This window comes from Hemiscyllium ocellatum, chromosome 24 (genome assembly GCF_020745735.1).
Source record: "Hemiscyllium ocellatum isolate sHemOce1 chromosome 24, sHemOce1.pat.X.cur, whole genome shotgun sequence".
In the NCBI taxonomy this organism is placed as follows: Eukaryota; Metazoa; Chordata; class Chondrichthyes; order Orectolobiformes; family Hemiscylliidae; genus Hemiscyllium; species Hemiscyllium ocellatum.
In genome coordinates this window covers 45,905,118-45,926,928 of record NC_083424.1, presented here as the reverse complement: position 1 = coordinate 45,926,928, position 21,811 = coordinate 45,905,118, and the positions used below count along the sequence as shown (strand labels likewise).

At 39.8% G+C, this 21,811-nt stretch overlaps 1 protein-coding gene across 9 annotated transcripts in view; it reads left to right on the top strand.

The window, feature by feature from the left end:
• The window catches only part of cita (citron rho-interacting serine/threonine kinase a), a 217,920-nt gene that overhangs the window by 43,742 nt on the left and 152,367 nt on the right, over positions 1–21,811 (top strand). For all 9 annotated transcript variants that reach the window (XM_060843752.1, XM_060843750.1, XM_060843753.1 and 6 more), the window contains exons 8-10: positions 1,485–1,688; positions 7,363–7,516; positions 19,827–20,010. In XM_060843752.1, coding sequence (XP_060699735.1) covers positions 1,485–1,688; positions 7,363–7,516; positions 19,827–20,010 — 542 coding nt within the window. The remainder of the gene's footprint in view (positions 1–1,484; positions 1,689–7,362; positions 7,517–19,826; positions 20,011–21,811) is intronic.

The following is a 21,811-nucleotide window of genomic DNA, read 5'->3' as shown; positions in this document are numbered from 1 at the left end:
TATTGAATAGGCAGCAGCCTCAATGAACTGTATAGTTTACTTTTTTGGATAGTAAAATAAAATTGTGATCTAACATCAGGATCTGTCAATTGTACTTGCAATAAAAAGACTGTTCTTAACCATTGGGGGTGGCACAGTGGCTCAGTAGTTAGCACTGCTGCCTCACAGCACCAGGGTTCCAGGTTCGACTCCAGCCTCGGGCGACTGTCTGTGTGGAGTTTGCACATTCTCCCCGTGGGTTTCCTCCAGGTGCTCTAGTTTCCTCACACAGTCCAAAGATGTGCAGGTCAGGTGAATTGGCCATGTTAAATTGCCCATAGTGTTAAGCGCATTAGTCAGAGGGAAATGGATCTGGGTGGGTTACTCTTTGGAGGGTTGGTGTAGACTGGTTGGGCCGAAGGACCTGTTTCCACACTGTAGGGAATCTAATCTAATCTAGCTAAATCCTCAATCTTCACAGAAATCCTGATATTCTCTTCAAGATTGGGTTTGGAAATTTGGTATTTTAGGAACAAGTATCCACAATATCAAAATCCTAAAGTTGTGTTCCTGACAATAATTTGATTCTATTTTGTTTTTTGTACCTCTCAAGACAGTTTGAAATTTAATACAATAAATTATTGTGGAAAATTGAGGGAAGGACAAGTCTAGTTGTGATAGTGTACACGTGTAAGTATCAGTCACTTTTGACACAACACTGTACCTGTTGGTTCCTGAAAAGTAGTGAAATGTACCAGATCCAACAATATTGGGTCTAAATATTAGACTAATTTATTATATTAGTTTATTATATTAGTATATTATTATATTAGCCTTCACATTTCATTTGTATCTAATGAGATACCAAGTGATCGTGGTACAAGATGGTGCAAAATAGTTCTAAAATATTATTGATCAGTTTACCTTTGAAAGAATAGCTGGTGCCATGTTGCTTGTCTTCCAGTAAGATTTAGAATGACTATATATAAGTTTAATGACTCTTTCAAAATTACCTTGCATTGGGTTATTTAAAATAATGAGATGCTTTGCAGCTGTTTTCCTGTAAATATTTTAACCTTTTTGAGAGAGAAGCAACAGTGAAGCATGTCTCTTTTGAAAATGCTATGAGAACTGATTGGCTTTTGATTCTCAACAGGTGTAGTCTCTGGAATCTTAAAAAAACTTAAACACTAGAAAGAAAAATTATATCCATTTTTACTACAGTATCCTGAAGCAAATATCAGTGCCTGACTGCTTCTTGTTCCAATTCTTAATTTAAATGTTTTTTCATGATTTTACAACAATAAAAATGTTGGGTGCTATAATGTGACATACATGCAATATTTTACCGATTTATATTACACAATGGAAATTATCCACCCACAATTTTAAACTATTTGCATCTTACTATTTTATATACTGCTGAAAAAAAAGCTATCAGTTATGAGCTCTAGTTATTAAGTATTATGTATTTTGATATCTGATTCTTTTGTTCCCCTCAACAGGTTAGCTCAAAGTTACCAGTTGGTACACCAGATTTCATGGCTCCTGAAGTACTGACTGTAACGAATGGGGATGGGTGTTCTTCATATGGTGTGGAATGTGACTGGTGGTCTTTAGGTGTGATTGCTTATGAAATGATTTACGGGAGATCGCCATTTGTTGAGGGAACATCAGCCAAAACCATCAGCAACATTAGAAACTTTCAGGTTTGTACATCTTTGGTCTTAAAGTAGTTTTTGAGTATAGTGTGCTTTTTGACAATTAAAATCAATTGGTTTTAATATTTTGTATATGATTAATTTGGTAAAGTGTCTTTTCTGGAAGACTTGATGACATAACGGGTTGTTGTTGAGTGAGAGAAACTGGATTTTTTTTTTGTACTTTGCAATCTGGTAGATCTCCCGCTCTATGGAAAGGTGAGAGCTGCTGAATAGTTTCTTGTGGGAAAGGACTTGACTGTTATTGTGGGAACTCCTTCGACACATCCAAAGTCTGAGATCCAAGAGTTGAGTTCTGAAAGCGGGTTCCCTGCCCACACATGATGTGTGGCAAGTGCATTTTTTTTGGGCGATTGGAGGGAAAAGAAGCAATTATTTTTAAATAATGTTTATCAGTTCATTTCTATAACTACATTGGTGTAGTGATAAGGGTGAGATTAATCTGTCCTTGGGAGAATAACAGAAAACAGCCTGGAATTTCCTTTTGATTCGTTTTTTTGTCATGTCTGAAACTCTGTTAGGCAGAGGTCAGTTTTCTTCATTTGTGCCTATCTCATCTGTGTGTAAGTAATTTTTATTTCTTAATGCTTCTGTAAGCTACAACTGTTGGCTTGTATATCAAAATATCTCCAGATAAAATATTAATATATTTGAACTACATGGGCACTCTCAGTTTCACAATATTTTGTAGTGAATCTCACTATAACAGTCCTCTCCACTAGCCAGCATTTTTGTTTTCATTATCTTTTGTGCTTATTTTTTCAATGGGAAGTTGTTAGGGTTGAGTTCTGCCAGGCAGAAGTGACGTAGTCATTGATAATGCACATCAATCATAATGCACATCAATTTATTTTTATTCCTGTGGTTCTCTTGGAAATATGCCATAAATTTTGGTTCCATTTAAAAAAATGTAAATGTATAAAAACTGATTCAATTCTTTTGAAGGGGGGATCTTACAGAAACATATAAAATTATGAAGAGAATCAATTAAAATAGAAATAGGTAGCATGTTTCCACTGGTGGGTGAGACTAGGACAAGAGGGCATGGACTCAAGCTTTGAGGAAGCAGGTTTAGAACTGAACTGAGAAGGAATGTCTTCACCCAGAGGATTGTTAATCTATGGAACTCCTTGCCCAGGGCAGTAGTTGATGCTACTTCAGTAATCGCTTTAAAAGCTAAGGTAGGTACTTCTCTGAAAAATAAAGGAATTAAGGGATATGGTGAAAATTCGAGTAAGTGGAGCTGAGCCCACGAAAAGATTGGCCATGATCTTATAGAATGGCAGAGTGGGCTCGAAGGGCTGAGCAGCCTACTCCAGCTCCTAGTTCTTATGGTCTTTGTTTCCCCCAACTGGGGAATTGATAACAATTGATCAAACTCTATCCCATCAGCCCTCGACAAATTTGCCATTCCTTAATTTCCAGATCCCCTCCCTCGCTGCTCAGACTGAACCAGCCTGATTGCTACATTGTCCCTAACTCAGTTTCTTACCACACAATCTCTTTATATCAAAAACTTTCATTTTTGCAACGTCACATATCTCCGTGTGTTTACCTGCTGAAACCCTCATCCACGGCTTTGTTGTCACTCCCTTTAAATATTGATACTTTCCCAGCTGGTTTCTCACATATTCAAAATTTTGGTCTTGGTATCTAAACTTGTTTCAATGCCTATTACCATTTGTTTGCTTGCCTATGTGGGCTATTGGTCCAGAAAAACCTTTACTTAAGACATCCCTATCATGGTATTCAATCTCTCCATGGTCTTACTCTTTTGTCCTTTTGCATAACTATTTCTAGCTCTACAAACATCAATCTCCCCAGTCCTCTAATTCTGGTCTATTGCACAAACATGATTTCCTTCACTCCTTCATTGGCGACCATCTATCCTGAACCATAACTCTGCCCATTTATCTCTTCCTCCATTAACAACTTCCTAAAACTTATCTCTTTGACCAGGTTTTTGGTCACCCTGTCTTAATAGCTGAATATAATACTTGCTTTATATTTGTCTGATAACATCCATATCAAGCACGCGAATAAAGAGCAGCAGTGGACTATTTGTTCCCTTTGGATGTTTTACGTTATTTGATTAAAAAATCATGACTGATCTGCCTGTGGCCTTGATTTGACTTTCCTCTCTATCCTCTGTAACCTTTCACTGCCTTATTAATCGAGCATTGAAATTGAAAATAGGAGCAGAATTAGGCCATTTGGCCCTTCAAGCCGGCTTTGCTATTCATTATGTTCATGGCTGATCATCTCCATAGGCTGTTCCTACACCACAACCCCCCCCCATCCCTTTTATTCCTTGAGCCAAATCTTTGAAATCATATAATGTTTTAGCCTTGACTGTTTTCTGTGGTAGTGAATTTCATAGGTTCACTATTTTCTGTGGAAAGAAATTTCTCCACATTGCAGTCCTAAATGGTTTACACTCTGACCTGTGCTCCTGGTCTCTGCTGCCTTTGGAAACCTCCTTCCTGAACCACCTTGTCTCGTCCTGTTAGAAACTTTATAGGTTTCTATGAGATTGTACCTCCCACCACCCCCCAATTCTTTGCAACTCCAATGAATATAATCCTAATTGATTCAACCACTCCGAGTCCAACAATCCCAGGAATCAGTGTGTAAACCTTTGCTGCACTTCCTGTATAGCAAGAACATTTTCAGATAAGGAGATCAAGACTGCAAACTGCGTCCCGGGTGTCATTTCACCAAGGCCCTGCACAACTGCAGAAAGACATCATGTTCTAGTACGTGAATCATGTCACTATGAAGGCCACCTACCATTTGCTTTCTTTACCACCTGCTGCACCACTATGATTATCTTTCAGAGTTGGTGTACAAGAACACCCAGGTCTTGTTGCACATTCTCCTCTCACTTGATTGCCATCCAGATGATATGCTCTCTTCCTGTTTTTGCTACCAAACCTAACATATATCCACATTATATTGCATCCGCCATGCATTTGCCCCCAGTCTCAACTTGTTCAAATCACACTGAAGCTTTTCTGCACCCTCCTCACAGCTCACTCTCCCACCAAGCTTTAGGTCGTCTGCAAATTTAGAGACATTAGTTCCTTCATTCGTATCATTTGTGTTTATTGCAAATAGCTGGGGTCCGAGCACTGATCCCTGTAGGACGCCACTAGTAACTGTCTATCATTTGGTAAAAAAAGACCTGTTTATTCCAACTCTGTTTCCTGCCTGCCAACTTGTTTACTATTCATCTTATTGCACTATCCCAATCCCAACTGTTTTAATTTTACATATTTATCTCTTATGTGTCAAAAGCCACATAATCCATATCTGCTTCATCAACTCTATTAGTTACATCCTTGAAGAATTCCTGTTGATTTGTCAACCATTATTTACCTTTTGTAAATCCATGCTGACTCTGTTGGATCCTGCTACTGTTTTCCAAATGCTCTGCTATTAATTCTTCTGGAATTTTCCCCACTTCCAATGTCAGGCTGATTTGGGTTATATTTCCTAGTTTTTTTTCTCTGCCTCCCTTCTTAAATGGAGGGTACAATAACTATCCTCCAGTCTGCAGGAGCTGTTCCAGAGCCTGTAGAATGTTGGAAGCTGAACACCAACGCATCTGCTTTTCCTAGGGCCACTTCCTGAAGTACTCTGGGGTATAGATTATCAGGATCTGAGGTTCTATTGAACTTGCTAGGTGGTTGAGCTTCCTCTCAGGTAGAATTCTGCATTTATTACAAAGCTGTTTTATATTTAAGTGTTTGGAAGAATTGTGCTTTGAAGAATTGTGGAGAGATGGTTTATTTCAAGTTTTGTGAATATATTTGGAATGTATTTTTCAAAAGAGGCCATTGAAAGTTTGCTATGGGCATCAGCAATTCCTTTCTTAAACTGCTTGCTTTGCTGTAGACCCCTGGTGGGCCAGTAACTGGTGGTCATGGTAACTGGAGAAAGTATTTTGATTGCATGTTGTGACATGTGAAGTAGTGGGACTGGAGTGACTGCACACTCTTCTAGTCTGGATTGTAACACAGTCCATTGCAAATAGTCTCTGAATAATGTGCTGCTTTTATATCCTCCCTGCCAAAGTAGATAAATTCAGTTTTTCTTGTATTATATACTGTGCCAGTTGTTTTGTCCACTCGCTTAATTTATCTATATCCCTTTGTAGATGCTTCACAACGTATTCTTCACCTGTCTTTGAGTCATTAGCAAAGTTAGTAGCCATAGATTTGGTGCCTTTATCCATGTTGATAACGTGGTTTGTAACTAGTTGAGACCCCAGAACTTATGACAGTCTGTTTGTTATCCTAATAGAACTCATTTATTTCCATGCTGTTTCCTGCTGGCTAACTAATTTTCTATATATAAAGATGAGTTGCCCCCAGTTTAATAAGCTCTTAACTTGAAATCATTTTTGTGGCAAAAGCCATTTGGAAATCCAAGTACACCATATCCAAAAGGTCCCCTTGCTTGTTACTTCCTCAAAAAACATGAATAAATTAATCAAATACTTTCTCTTTCTCAAAAAAAGTGTTGACTCTGTCTGATTGTATAGAGATTGAAGTGATCTTTAAATAACACGCATAATAGATTCTGGCAATTTTCTTAGGACAGATGTTCAGCTACAGGCCTGTACTTCCCTGCTTTCTATTTTCTTACATGAATAAAGAAGTTCCATTCATTGCTTTCTAATCTAATAGAAAATTCACAGAATTTGGGGCAAGTTTTGGAAATTTATAGTTACAGCTGCACCACTTGGTGATTTTATGAACCTCAGTGATTGCAGGCTTGGCTCAGTCTTGACCAGTCTGACCCTAACAGTTAACCAAGGCAAAATTAATTAATTTTATTTGATCTATAAGAAAGGAAATTGTCTGCAAAATAGGATTAAAAAATCTGATATGATTTCATCAGAGTGGTGAGGTAGATTGGAGAGTTGATGACAAATTTTGAGCAAATTCACTGGGCATCAGGAGAACTGAGCTGAACTGTCCAAATTCCAAAATTGACATGGGCAATAGCAAAACAATTTTTATGGTAGAAATTTGACAGCACTCATCTTGCCTTCTCCTCCTCACTGCATGCTTGCATGGACTACCTTCCTGCTGTAAGAGGCTGTTTGAGGCTGAAAAGTGGGCATTACCTATCCCAAGTAACCTTGCATTAATTTTGTGTGGAAATAATGGAACTGATAATCATTTGAAACCAAAAATTGTGTATAGTAGTAAAAAAATCAAATATAATTATCATGATTTCAGAAAGGAAAATTTCTACTTAACAAATCATTTTGATAACCCAAGAGGATTGGGAAGATTGTCAAATATGATTTTGTGTCAGCTTTGAGGTGATTTAGTAACATTCATTTCAAAAGACTATTGGATAAGCTTGCCATTGGAGGGGTTTAATGTAAATTTTGTAAATGGTTAAGAAGCTGATGATTGAAAGATGAAAACAGTACATCCTGGTATTATCAAGCAGTTCAGTGTGTTGAAATTCTTTGTGTGACTACTTTGTGTATTCTGTGTGACTAAAGAGAAATATAATGGTTAGGGTTTCTAAATGCGCAATGTTTGTTGATTAGGGTATTGGTTTATTCACTTACATTGTAATGTTTTACTGCTAATAGAATTTAATTATCTACTCCGACATTAATACTGATCTCTTATTGCAGAGAACTCTGAAATTTCCAGAAGAGCCTAAAACTAGTGAGGAATTTTATGACTTATTGCAAAGTCTGCTATGTGGAGCAAAGGAACGTTTGAACTATGAGGGACTCATCTGCCATCCATTTTTTACAAACATCAATTGGAACAATATCAGGAATAGTAAGTTATCCCTTTTGAAATGATGTGTATACCCTCCTAATGAAAAGTTGTGACAGAGCAATTTTATTGTCTTGACAAACTTCATTTTTATTCTGTCGTCTTTCCAGAATGGTTAACACTAATGGGATTACTTGCATAATGATGTTGATACTATCTGGGTCAAAGAACTACATTGATCTACTTGCTATTTCTCCAAAAGACTTCATATATATTTTGAGTTAATCTTGTAGGCCTGCTTTTACAATTTCATTGTTCATAGCATGCTGTGGAAAAAAAACTGCTCTTAGCCTTAACTTCCCAACACACTCCATTACAATTTTGTTTCTCCTCAAGTAGTTGCAACTATCTTGACTCTCCTGAACAAGCATCTAATCTTGTGTACACTCTATTCTTACGTTTAAATCTCACTTGCCATTTTTGCCTTGTTCTTTTACAAGGTAGATATTTTGTAATCAACCTGTTCAGAGATGTTATTATACACTTCTGGAGCATGTGGACCTGAACCTGGGCCTTCTGGCTCAGAAGTAGGGATAATACCACTTCCAATGAGAACTACCCTCCTCCTACAAAGTATATCCATGTTTATGAAGATGGTGGTGATCCTATTTCTAATCAATGTAGGACTTGTGGTGACTTAGTGGGCGGCATGGTGGCATAGTGGTTAGCACTGCTGCCTCACAGCGCCAGAGACCCGGGTTCACTTCCCGCCTCAGGCGACTGACAGTGTGGAGTTTGCACGTTCTCCCCGTTTCTGCCTGGGTTTCCTCCGGGTGCTCCGGTTTCCTCTCACAGTCACAAAGATGTGCGGGTCAGGTGATTTGGCCATGCTAAATTGCCCGTAGTGTTAGGTATGGGGTCAATGTAGGGGTATGGGTGGGTTGCGCTTCGGCGGGTCGGTGTGGACTTGTTGGGCTGAAGGGTCTGTTTCCACACTGTAAGTAATCTAATCTAATCTAATCTAAAAAACCTCAATGGTGTTAGGACATTTTTATGTATTGATCCAGTGAAATTAAAGACTGTTCATGGTATGATGTGAGGTTCAGAAATCTAGACATTTGTTTCTGCTAAAATTGAGTTTCCATTTTCATGTTTAGTATTCAGTTTTACTCTGGAGCAAAATGGTGAATGCTTCCTGCATAAACCAAATCATCCGCCGACATTTCCGCCACCTCCAAAAAGACTCCACCACCAGGGATATATTTCCCTCCCCACCCCTTTCCGCCTTCCGCAAAGACCGTTTCCTCCGTGACTACCTGGTCAGGTCAACGCCCCCCCTCCACGACCCATCCTCCCATCCTGGCACTTTCCCCTGCCACCGCAGGAACTGTAAAACCTGTGCCCATACCTCCTTCCTCACCTCTATCCAAGGCCCTAAAGGAGCCTTCCACATCCATCAAGGTTTTACCTGCACATCCACTAATATCATTTATTGTATCCGTTGCTCCCGAGGCGGTCTCCTCTACATTGGGGAGACTGGGCGCCTCCTAGCAGAGCGCTTTAGGGAACATCTCCGAGACATCCGCACCAATCAACCACACCGCCCCGTGGCCCAACATTTCAACTCCCCCTCCCACTCTGCCGAGGACATGGAGGTCCTGGGCCTCCTTCACCGTCACTCCCTCACCACCAGACGCCTGGAGGAAGAACGCCTCATCTTCCGCCTCGGAACACTTCAACCCCAGGGCATCAATGTGGACTTCAACAGCTTCCTCATTTCTCTTTCCCCCACCTCATCCTAGTTTCAAACTTCCAGTTCAGCACTCTCCCCATGACTTGCCTGGACTTGTCCAATCCCTGTCTATCTTCTTTTCCACCTATCCACTCCACCCTCTCCTCCCTGACCTATCACCTTCATCTACTCCACCACTCACCCATTGTACTCTATGCTACTCTCTCCCCACCCCACCCTCCTCTAGCTTATCTCTCCATGCTTCCAGCTCACTGCCTTTATTCCTGATGAAGGGCTTTTGCCCGAAACGTCGATTTCGCTGCTCTTTGGATGCTGCCTGAACTGCTGTGCTCTTCCAGCACCACTGATCCAGATCCTGTAGTTAAGAGTCTCTTTTTGTTTCACTGAACGTCCTGGCCATGGATTGATATTGCAAAACCACTTATCAAATGAAACTAGTACTTATTCAGTCTGCAACTGTTATGTGAATTTTGTCTTAATTACATAGTTGAATTTATAAATTTGAATAAATAATGACATAATCCTTGCAATTGGAAATCAGGGCAGGCTTCTGTTGCCTTGTAAAAAGTTACCTGAAGCTCAACTGTGTTGTGCAAATATAGCACAGTCATTTTCTGGACAGATTCCTTTTTTTTTTCAGCTAGTGAAGAAAGATCCTCTTTCATAGCCATTAGTATCAGTGCTAACACAGATTTAGCTGGCTATTCAAACTATTACAACTTTCAAGATTTCAGCCTTTTGTGAGGGTGTTTCTGGAGCTTTGCCTGTTGAAATAGGAAAATAAAATCATGGCTGTTTAAATATTAATTTTGAGACACTGAACTTGCTGGCACATATTTTTCGTGCTAAGAGTGCCCTAAATGTACTCAAATGGTATATGTGGCATGTGAGAGTGGAGGTTGTAACATCATGGTAATGCCACTGGTCAGTTAATCCTTGGCCTTTGCTGTGAAGACATGGGTTTGATTCCCATTGTGGAAGATGGTGAAATCTGAATTCAACTTTTGAAAAAAGAAAGTCTGGAATAAAATGTTAGGCCAATGACTACATTATAATCACTGCAAAACCCTAAATGGTTCACTAATGTGACTGTAGACCACCATTGTTTGACCTGCCCGTTGGGGAATCAATGATGGGAAATAAATGCTGGCTGTGCCAGAAATACCCATGTCCCATGATGCATGCTTGTTGGACAAATCACATTGAAAAGTGTATTAAGTGAGGTAAGAGTGACTGCCATTCACATCAAAACTATATTTGACTGAGTATGGCATCAAGAAGCTCTAGCAAAACTGGAATCAGTGGGAATCAGGGAGGAGGAGCTCTCCACTGGTTGGAGTTATACCTGACACAAAGGAAGATGCTTGTGGTAGAGTTCAGTCATCTCAGCTCCAGGACATTTCTGCAGGAGTTCCTCAGGGTACTGTCCTTGACCTAATCGTAATGTAGGTTAGATGGGCTTCAGATTGGTATGACAGGTCGGCGCAACATCGAGGGCCAAAGGGCCGGTACTGCGCTGAAATGTTCTATGTTCTATCTTAAATTTCTTCATAAATTACCTTTCCTTCAAGTCAGAATTGGAGATGTTCACACCATTTGTGACTACTTCGATACTGAAGTAATACATGCCCAAATGCAACAAAATGTGACAATATTTAATTTCTTCTGTTATTTGATATTGCAAAGGATACAGGCAACTGTGTGACAGGTGCTGAAGAAGCTTTTTTCTGAACTCTGCATGCACAACTGGAAATGGCCCTTGAAATACAGCGAAACTTGGAGAGGTTATGCAGAGCAGCGCTCTCAGCAAGAGGACATATATAACCGGAGTGCATAGTGGGGACCTGAACCACCTCAAGAGCATTGTAAGAAAGCAATGCTTCAGTAAAAGTACTCCTACTGAGACTTCTTATCTGCTGCCAATTTACAGTGAAGTAGTCGTGAAGGGGACTGTGCAGATAAACTTTAATGTGTCTACATTCTTCAGGTTGGAGAGATATTTGCACATCTTGCAGTTTGCCATGCCCTGTTGCTTAAGAGAGGTCACTGAGGTTTTTGATCCAATGTCAGCCAACTACATTTATTTCTCTCAACGGAAAGAAGGCAATATGAGTGAGCTTTTAGTTTTCCTTTGATTGCAAACTTCCTCATAGTGCAAGCTTCCACTGCACACACGTGGCTTTGTAGGTGTCACCTGAAAGAGATTCTGTTCCTTATGTTGTCATGTCTATACATGTGATGCCTTCATTTTGTAGTGGCTTGCTATGCCTCCTGCATATGAGCCACCATAGTAAAGAATGACTACTGGCTAATGAAATGGCTACTGTGTTATGGACCAGTCCAAACCCTCCCCTTCATATATATCCAGGAGATAGCCTAGACCCTAACTTTTATCTTACTTGGAGGCAAGTGTAAGGTGCTGTGTTCCAGTTGTATTTTGACTGGTTACACTACTTGGCTTTAAGCAAGGAAAAACACTTTATTCTTACACTACAATTAAACACAAAGGGAAGGAAAATTGGGATAACTTTAACAAATTGGAGAAACTTAACAGAACAGTAGATTATTTAACTACTAAACAACAACTGTTCCAATATTGTAACATCCCATAAACACACCTCTGGCAAAGCAAATTCCGTAAAATAGATTGTCTCATGTACTTTCTTCCTGAACTGGAGAAACAAAGTACATCAGGAGAAAATTCTGGCAGAGAGCGAGAGAGAATTCAAGTGTTTTGCTATAGAGGGACAGATGGATGGCAGCTTCAAAATCCCAACAACAACTGAAAATTAAACTAAAACCCTAGTTCTGTGGGAGCTTGACTCCATCCATTTATACTGCTTCTATTGTTCCAGTTTGTTTAAGAAAAACCCAAGGCCTCATAGACTGGTTATTGGCTTGGAACAGGGTAAGAATAAGGACTGCAGATGCTGGAAACCAGAGTCTAGATTAGAGTGGTGCTAGAAAAGCACAGCAGGTCAGGCAGCATCCAAGGAGCAGGAAAATCGACCTTTCAGGCAAAAGCCCTTCATCAGGAATAGAGCTTGGAACAGAATGCCCATCACCTCTATCTCAACCTTTCTTCTTAAAAATTACCAGGACAAAATATACCTCTTAAAGCCATAGTACCATCACTACTGACTCTGATTCTCAACCTGCACACATCTGTGCAACATCTGAATGCCTTGTTGTCTCATGAAATATGGTAGAGCATATCGTTGGGATAGGGAAACAACGATTTCACTAGCACGCCAATCTGGATGAGTGAAAGCAAAAACAATTTTTTAAAAATAAAATTTATAAATGAGATCATGCTATATTTCTGACAAAATTTGACTCTAAATACCTTTATACTGTCCTCTACTGCTTGTCTTTGTGATACCAAGTGGTTGGAGCATGGCTGATGGAAATCAGAGATTGCTTATGGACTGAGAGAATGCATATTATCTGTTTACCTAGGTGGCCTGATCACAGATTGCACCATTTCAGCCTAGGATGGATGGCTGGCTGGCACACAACTGCAAGGGTGTTGTGGACTGATAGGAAAGTGAAATGCTGTCTTCCTGTGAAAAGACATCACCTTTCTGCTCCATGGCGCCATTGCCACTTTCCTCAACAGTGCTTATTGGAGCTGTGGTGCCAGTTTGCAAATCTCTTGCCACACTTGAATTCGCAGTCATGATATAAGCAATCTAAGCTTTCATGGTAACATCTACTTGGTGTAACTTTTCCCAGGACTCCCACTACATCCAGGGACAGCATTAGAGCTGTTGGTTGCAAGTATGGCATTGAAAGATAGTGTAGTATCTTCATGATCGTCTCTCCTCTTGGTGTTCAGGTATTGCCTGGCTGGGGCACAATTCCTGAACGCGATAAAGGAAATTAGTAAAGGGGCAAAATTGTGATGTAGGGAGGGGAGTATAGAAGAGGTGCTGCTTACATTATCTGCAGAGATGGGGAAAATAGGATGCAAGAAGATGTAAAACTTTGTCCCACTGCCAGCCACAAACCCACCAGTAATTTTCTAAGTAATAGTTAGCACTGTCTCCTCAATAGCAGTACTAGTGTGCCTCTCATTTTCTGTGTTGTTATTGCCACCTCCAATTGTGTGGCACATTGCCTTTTGGGACAATGGGCAGAGAGAATTATGTTGCAGAGTTGTGCAATTCATTTGATGTGACTTCCCAAGGTTAATACTTGACCGTGTGTACAAGTTGTGAAGCTTGCAACACTTTGTGTGTGAAGTTGAGGTGAAAGCATATCGTTGTTAAATTCAAGTCCTGACTGGCAATTTTGTAGGTGAGTGATGGGGAAGTAGAAATGTGAGCAGTGCCTGATGTTAGTGGTGCAGTTAGTAGGGTATGTCATTTTAAGACTCATCTATTGATGCTGACTAGCTGTGTGTCTGGTGGACTTCCTGCTCCGTTGTACGTACAGGGCATCTCTTCTAATTTCCAGCTCTTCCACCAAAACCTTTCATTGCTGTGTCAGAAAAGGTATAGGCTAGTGTTTAGCAGCATAAGCATCCTGGAAATTCAGCAAATTGCTGATAGCCATGACATACATGGATTCTTCAGCACAGTCAAGACCATCTATGACCTGAAACACCTGCCCCACTGTTAGAGCTAAGAACAGAGTGGTGCTTATCGAGGACAGGGATGGCAGTCAGTGCTCACTGGAAGGAGTATTTTGAGGATCTCTTCAATCAAGACTTGGCACGAGTACTCTTGACCTCATACCGCAGCATTCCAAACGCTTCCATCTTGACACAAACCCAGCCTAAATCAAGTTGAAAAGAGTTGACAAACAACAAGGCCACCAACTGAGTCGAATTTCCACTGAAACCCAGAAACCTGATGGAGATGCACTCTTTGTGCAAATATATCACCTCATTTCTTTTTCTGGAACATGGAGAGCATGACAATAGATCTCAAGAGATGCCTTTACTTCAAACATCTTTGAACAAGGAGATGAGACAGATTTGTGGTAACTACAGATAGATGGCCTTGCTGTCTGACACATGAACAGGCAGGGAATAGATGGATACAGACCATGTCTAGGCCAATGGGATTAATTTGGAATGGCATGATGGTCAGTGCAGATATGGTGGGCCTAAGGACCATTTACTGTGCTTTACTGGTCTATATTCCAAGTCTTTCCCAGGGAAGGTCATTGCAAAAAGTCTTATTAATCTCTTCCTCTCATTGGCTGAGGAGCTCCTACTGAAGTCACTATGGATTTGTCCATCAAGAGGCAGAGTAGACATGATTTTCGCAGAAAGACAAGAAAAGTAAGAGAGTAGCGTTATGTTTTATACAAGGCTGCCTTTGACCCCATAGTTGAATCTGTTAACGAGGCGGAATTGTGGAAAATTGTCTTTAAATTTTGTTGGCTACAGAAATTTGGCATTATTCTGTTTGCTGCCCAACAACATGCAAGCTGTAATCCTCCACAACCCACAGTCCCATTATTTGTACAAGCTAAGGTGAAGTAAAGCTGTGTCATTGCACCAGTGCTCTTCTCCAGCTTCCTTCTGACACTCCATTCCATAGTTGAGGTTTTCTGCTGGCTTGTGAAGTTTCTTCATCGGATACTGTCCAGCCCGTGTAGTTTCCAGTCCAGAAACAAGACTCTGCAAGACTGCCTGGTCCTCCTGTGCAATGTCACAGCAAGCAGGATAGCAGAGAAAACATTTCAAGGATTTCCTCATGCCTTCCATGAGAGTACATAATCAGTGCCACTTGAGATTCTCTGGCTCTGGTCCACCCAAACTGGAAATGATGCATCTATACAGGTGCCAAGTACTTTGAATATATATGACAGGCTCAGGTTGAGCACAATTGCAAACAACAGGAGAAACCTGAGCACTTGCGTATGCCACCTGCACACTGTACCCATGGCAATGTGCTTGGATTGCACATCAGACTGCTTTTGGTCACTTCAGAACCACAACTCTGGTATGGAAGAATATCATCCTTAGTCTCGAGTTATCTGTCTATGAAGAAGAGGCGATGCTCACAAACTTTTGATTTTTGGACCCCTTGTTGATTCAGTCAGCACAAGATGAGTATGCTACTATGCACATTGAATGGATGTGAATTCATCACAATCCTTGTGCAATTTTGTGTACTCTCCATTTTTAGTTCCAAATCAACTGAAGCACTTGTAGGATGTTTAACATAACTAAAAGATGTGTTGAAGTGTGGTACAGTGGTGGTGTCCATACTCCTGGATCAGGAGGCCTGGATTCAAGTCACACCTACTCCAGATGTGTAATAATATATCTGAACACGTTGATTAGAAAAATAGGTTAATTATAATTTTTTTAAAAAGTTACACCTTGTGAAACTTTACGAAAAGTATTTTGTAAAACTATTTAACAATAGTGCCAGTGTGGTACTCCTCGCAATTTTATGCTGCTGGTTTGTGCATGCAGTACAGAAACGGTGTAAAGTAAGGCCACTGCTCTATTTCTGTATGGCTGCATTATTCCTTCTATCTTGGGTAAAGGAAACGCTTACTTACTTTTTAAGGCTAGCCATCAAAATTTCAGTTTAGTGACTTTTTTTATAGCTTGGTTATGAACTGTGATTCTTGGGAGGCTACAGTGGACCCAGTTTATCTTTGTCAGCCTGGTGTTTGAGGTGCTACCTGAGTTAAGGTGGATATAACTGGTATCAGAAATAGGCTTGCAGGACACTAATCAATGTATTAATTAGTTGCAGTGTGAATCTAGATAAATTGATTGGTGTGATTTGTTACAACAGCCTGGATTTATCACTGAGCAGTTTTGCCTGTAGTTTGTTTTTGATGATCAGTAACAGGCACACATTTTGTGATGACTCTAAGCATTCTACTTAGCTTCTCATCAGCCTATTCAGAGGTGTTATGACATACCTCTGGAGCAGGTGGTCTTGGACCCAGGCCGCCTGACCCAGAGTCGGGGCATCACCACCAGAGCCTTTTTAATATTCTACTTATAATACTTTACACATTATTGCAGTCACCTGTTCTGTGGGCTTGTAACTGGGACCTTATTATGAGTCATACAGCAATGAGTACACAATGAAGAAAATCTACACTACTGTAGAACCAGGGAGCTCTTGCCTCTAAATCTCGGTATTATGAATTGTTGGTTTAGTAATCTGGTAGCCTGTAACTAATGCTGACATTGCTGCTCCAGTAGGGGAAATTGTACTGATATGCTAACATGTTATGGACTTATAATGGCGGCAGGATGAATTTTGGGCATCACTCGGTACAGTAATTTTAGATTCATTTTATAATTGGATTGTGGTTGTTTGTTGTCCCCTCTGTGTAGTGGACTGATTTTTATTATTGATCTTTGTCTTGAGAGGTTTTATGACATTGCAGGAATGTGAGCATGTTTTGGTCTCTTTCCTGAAACATCTATGTACTATATAATGCTGCATTAATGTCTGAATGGATGCCATGGAAACAAAATTGCCAATGTTAGCAGTGCTACAGTACATGAACAGTGTGTAGGTGTTCCATCCCTCTAAAGGATAGGCTCATATTGATCCACAGCATAATTATAGTCTCCAAGCTGCATGCTAACCCCTTCAATGCTGCAGAAATGCAGCAGAGTGCTGAACTTCACATTTGCAGACAGTTTGTGTTATCCCCTAGTCCCCATCTTTCTTTCTAGCTTTAAGTATGCTAGCATAAATGTTTAAAATTCTGCCAGTTTTTATCATATTGTTCACAAGGCTGACACAGATTAATGAAGGGCTTATGCTCGAAACGTCGAATTCTCTATTCCTGAGATGCTGCCTAACCTGCTGTGCTTTGACCAGCAACACATTTGCAGCTGTGATCTCCAGCATCTGCAGTCCTCACTTTCTCCTCCTGACACAGATTAATCATGATTTCATTTTGCCTAGCCTCAAGAAACAATTCTGGCATTGCATGGTGAATGTAGAATCCACCTGCTTTACCCATTGTTGTGTTGTTTCTTTTCTCCCTTTCTACTATTTATGTTACATTATCATTCTACAGTTTGAAAAGTACTCTCTACCCAGAAAACCTCCTGAGCCCAGGCAGGCCGTGTTGGAGAACTATTCAACCATCATATGAATGCAAGCACAAAATTGACAATATTAGTGAATTTCACAGCGTTCAAAAATTATCAAAGGGCTACATTTTGCCTGTTACGTCCTTCCTGCTGCCTTTGGACAAAGGATCTACAATTAGTTGTGATGTCCCCTTTGGTAGTATTAACCAAGGAGCTGAACCCAGAATCTTTCTCAGCATTGCAGTTGGCTCACTTGCCAATTAGGGGATTATTGATGAATAATCTTTCATTAGTATACTGCAACATATGATCACTTTTACATTGGAACACTGCAAGTGCTTAATAATGAGGGAAGGTAAGACAAAAACCCAAAATGCCTTAAATTGAAATTTTGTGCAAGTTTGTTATTGCAAAAATACTGAAGCCTAAGAACCAATATGGGTATTGCCTTAACTCATGAAGATGAGCTAGGTGGAATTTTCTCTGAAAGAAGTGAAGTTGAGGTTTCTGAATTTTGTAGATTGAGATGACCAAAGGAAGGCTGCTACATCACAGATAGAAGAAAAATGGAAAGATAATTAAGTTGTGCTGCTCTTGCTTGCCATCTAGTGGTGCTTAAATGTTGCAATAGCAAAGCTGGATGTTGGTTGGCTTATTTTCAGTTGGGAAGTGATGCATCATGAAGGAGGGGAGAGAAGCTGAAAGCAAAACAAACTTCAAGGGGAAGAAAAAGAAACTATAAATGTAGTAACAGTTAGTAAATTTTACCACTGCTCCCTCTATGCATTTGTATGGCAACAGTATTTCCTGAATGCAATACCTTAAAATTGATACACAGTGAGGATGGAATTGAGAACAAAATCACGCATTTATTGCATGATTGTTATTAGGAGCCCAAATCCTCTTTTGTCTATTGTAGAGAGAAGCCAATTGATCATCCCCTTCAATTCAACCTGCAGTGTTATCTGATTTTGTTTCATGGCAACCAATCCGTGGAAAAGGGAAACAGCACAAGGTACCTGTATGACTCCAAATTCAACTGTGATTTGGCACTGATAACCATGTTATAATCATGGGGGTTGCCTAATGGCTAAGATAGAGTAATTTTACCGAATGAGTCAAGAAGAATGACCATGTAAAATGTGAAAATAAATTCAAGAAACAGAAACGTATATTTAAAAATACCAAGGAGGTTTGCCTTCCATATGGACCATCACAAATATCACTTATAATCCATACATCATAAAAATTTCTGTGTGACATGGTTTTGCCCTAATTGCGAGAATTGCAATCTTTTATAGTGATCAAAAGATACTGTTCCCACCTGAAATATAATATTTTTGTTTCTATGAACTAGTGTGAGGCTAATAATTTTGAATGCACTCCATTTAAGCTTCTTGATCAGTAAAATGTCATCTGTGCATGAGCCTTAGCAGATTCTTAATAATTCAGTGAGACAGAATGCAAGTTGCTGATAGAATGGTCTGGTATCTAATTGGGAATCTTCAGACAAATCACAGGACTGCTGAAATTGTCTGAGAGATGACCTGTCAAGCCTTGTTGTCATTTGTGCTACTTCCCTGCCAGATGGCACAGTCCAGCTGAATAGTAAAATGAAATCAGCGTATTGGATGGTTTAGATCGACAATATGCCTTGCTGCTGTTCTGCCTGCAGATGTTTGTGCTCCTATCAAAGGGATCGTATCTGTCCCTTTTTGGAAGGCTCTCTTCAGCTAAACTGTAGTATCGTTGTTGGGAAGATATAATCAATATGCACCTTCTGACTGACCAGCTCAGAACTCCCATGGTTAAACATGCAGTTTCTCAGAAGAAGCAGATTGGCACAAGTACTGCAGTGCTGACTGAGTTAAGCTATTAGCATATTCATTATTGAAAAAAATTGTTTTTGCTTTGCAAAAAGAAAGTTTCTGTAAGCAGCAGCAGTCTTCCACCGTCAGTTGTCTGCAGTATTATCAGATTAGTCATTTCCAGGGAAGGTTCTTGATGAATTGTGAATTATTACAGAAGATATTGATGATTTTACTGTTCCAGAATGCTCTGTAAGTAATTGCCTTTGAAACCTATTTCTTTATTATCTGATTGGGTATCAGTTATAACAAAAGCAGAACAAATCTATAATGTAGCTATGTAGCTTTTGATCATTACAAAAAGTAATGATTATTGCAGCATTGCATTCTGTTATGAACTTCTGTAACCAGAAATATTTTGGCATTAAATAAGCAATGATTTGTGTTGTAGCATAAGGATAGGTGGCGCCTGTACCATCATTTATAAATATCCTCCTATATATGGCAGTATCTTCATATAACTACAGTGAATATGCAACATAATGAAGCTTTTGGATGCATCTGCAGAGCCGTATTAGAGATCAGCTTGAGTGTATAACTGTTGGTTATCTGTGAGTAAGATCCACTTTTACCTCAAACTGATGTAATGAGCTGTGACAGCCTATTGAATACACAGCTCCAGTAGTGACTCACTCCTCGATTTTATTGGTAAGTCTGCACGCCGGCTGTTGCCTCTACTTTTGTTGAAATCCAGCATATTTTGTGTTTCCATTGCAGTTCCACCCCCTTTTGTGCCCACACTAGAAACTGATGATGATGTGTCCAATTTTGATGATCCGGAGAAAATCTCGCACCCGACGATCAAGGCACGGCCGCTGAATAAGTCAGGTTTCACAGGGGAGGATTTGCCATTTGTTGGATTGTCCTTTACCAAGACATTAGCTACACTCTCCTGCTCAGAGTAAGTGTAATCTCCCAGTTAACACTTCCACCCTCAGTGTAATGCTAGTAGATCTGGAAAGGAATGTAACAGAGTCTGGCAATGTGCTTTGAAATGCCATGCAATGTTTGCTTCAGGGCAGTTATCTTGTAAATACTGATTGGTTATAAAGATCTCTTCGTGAAAAAATATTGCTTCATTAAGTTTCAAATAAACCCAGGTAGCAGTTAACTGATAGAGAATTATTGCTTGTAAGCTTAGCTAGGATTACATTTTTTAATTTATCATTTTGAGTAGAGGCTGATACTGATGCCTGGTCTCTAGTTTCCACCTTTTTCGGTTTTGCTGTTTGATTGTTCCAATGAATGAGTTAGCAGCTTAACTGTTGTAAATCTTCACCTTGTCAGAATGGTTGAGTGGTCTAAGGTGCCAGACTTAATCCCTGCTGTCCTGAAGTCTGAGGAATTCTGGTTCCTTTCTAGAGACGAGCTAAATTCCACTGATCCTATTGAATGGTGGTGCAGGCTCGAAGGGCAGAATGGCCTACTCCTGCACCTATTGTCTATTGTCACTCCAGAAACTAATCTGTTGTTGGGAAAAGAGGTCTGGTTTCAGAGTATGGACAGACGTGTGCATGATGAGAAAAAAATATATGAAAAGTTGAGGAGAGAAGGCTTTTAAAAATGAAGGCTAAGTGGAACTATGAAGTTAATTTAACAGCACAAAACAAAATACTGAAACATTTCACGTGTGCGAACACACTTAAAACAGAAGAAGGCTGTGATAGCAATAGGACTGTTAAGTGATACTCATTATAGTGTCACCGGTAATAAGAGGGAAGTGGCCGAATAACCAGGATGATATCTAAAACGGAGGTGACACTGAGTGTTGTGATGAAATGGGTAATGAGATTGGCATGTTCAAACATTTTTTTTAAAAAAGCCATGCGTTGATTAGATAAAAAAGACCTAAGGCGATAAAAACCCTGATTCAGATGGACTTCAACCTCATGGTTTGAATGAATCCACAGAAAGAGAGCAGAGGCATTTTTATACATATTTAATAATGTTCTAGAAAAAGGTCTGTGCTTGAGGGCTGGAAAATAGCTAAGGCAATTGTTATTAAAAGATGATGAACAGATCAGCTTAATGTGTCTATCAGTGAAAAGAAAACGTGCTGGAATCCTTACTGAAGGAGAGAATACAAAAACATGTAGAATTAAGAAGTATAATAATAAATAGCATGGGTTTCTAAAGGAGAAATCATGCTTTGCTAACCCTAATGAATTTTCAAGGAGGTACCAGAGAACATACAATAGATCTTTGTATCTGGATTTTCAAAAGAACCTTAGTAAGATGACTAATAATAGGCTAATGAATAAGGTTAGAGAATGTGGAGTCAGGGATAAGTGGCAGAATGGTTTGCTAGCTCATTTCAAGACAAAGCAGAGAGTGGGAGTTAAAGGTAGCTATTCAGAGTGGCAGAAGGTGGGAAGTGGCGTTTCACAGTGCTGAGGCCACTGCGTTTCATAATTTACATAGACAATTTGGACTTTGGAATCAAAAGCACTTTCTAAATTTGTGATGACACCAAATTTGGGGTGTTGGAAATCCAACACTGAGAATGACTACATCAAATTGCAGGAAGACCGAATAAATTTGCAGAATGGGCAAGTAATGGCAAATGAAGTTGAAAATACAAGTGAGGTTGTACATTTTGATATGAAGAATGGGAATGTGAGAAACGTGAAGATTTGTGAGGTAGAGGAGCTGAGTAACATCAAAGTGCAAATACATCAGTCACTATAAGTTGGGCTACATTT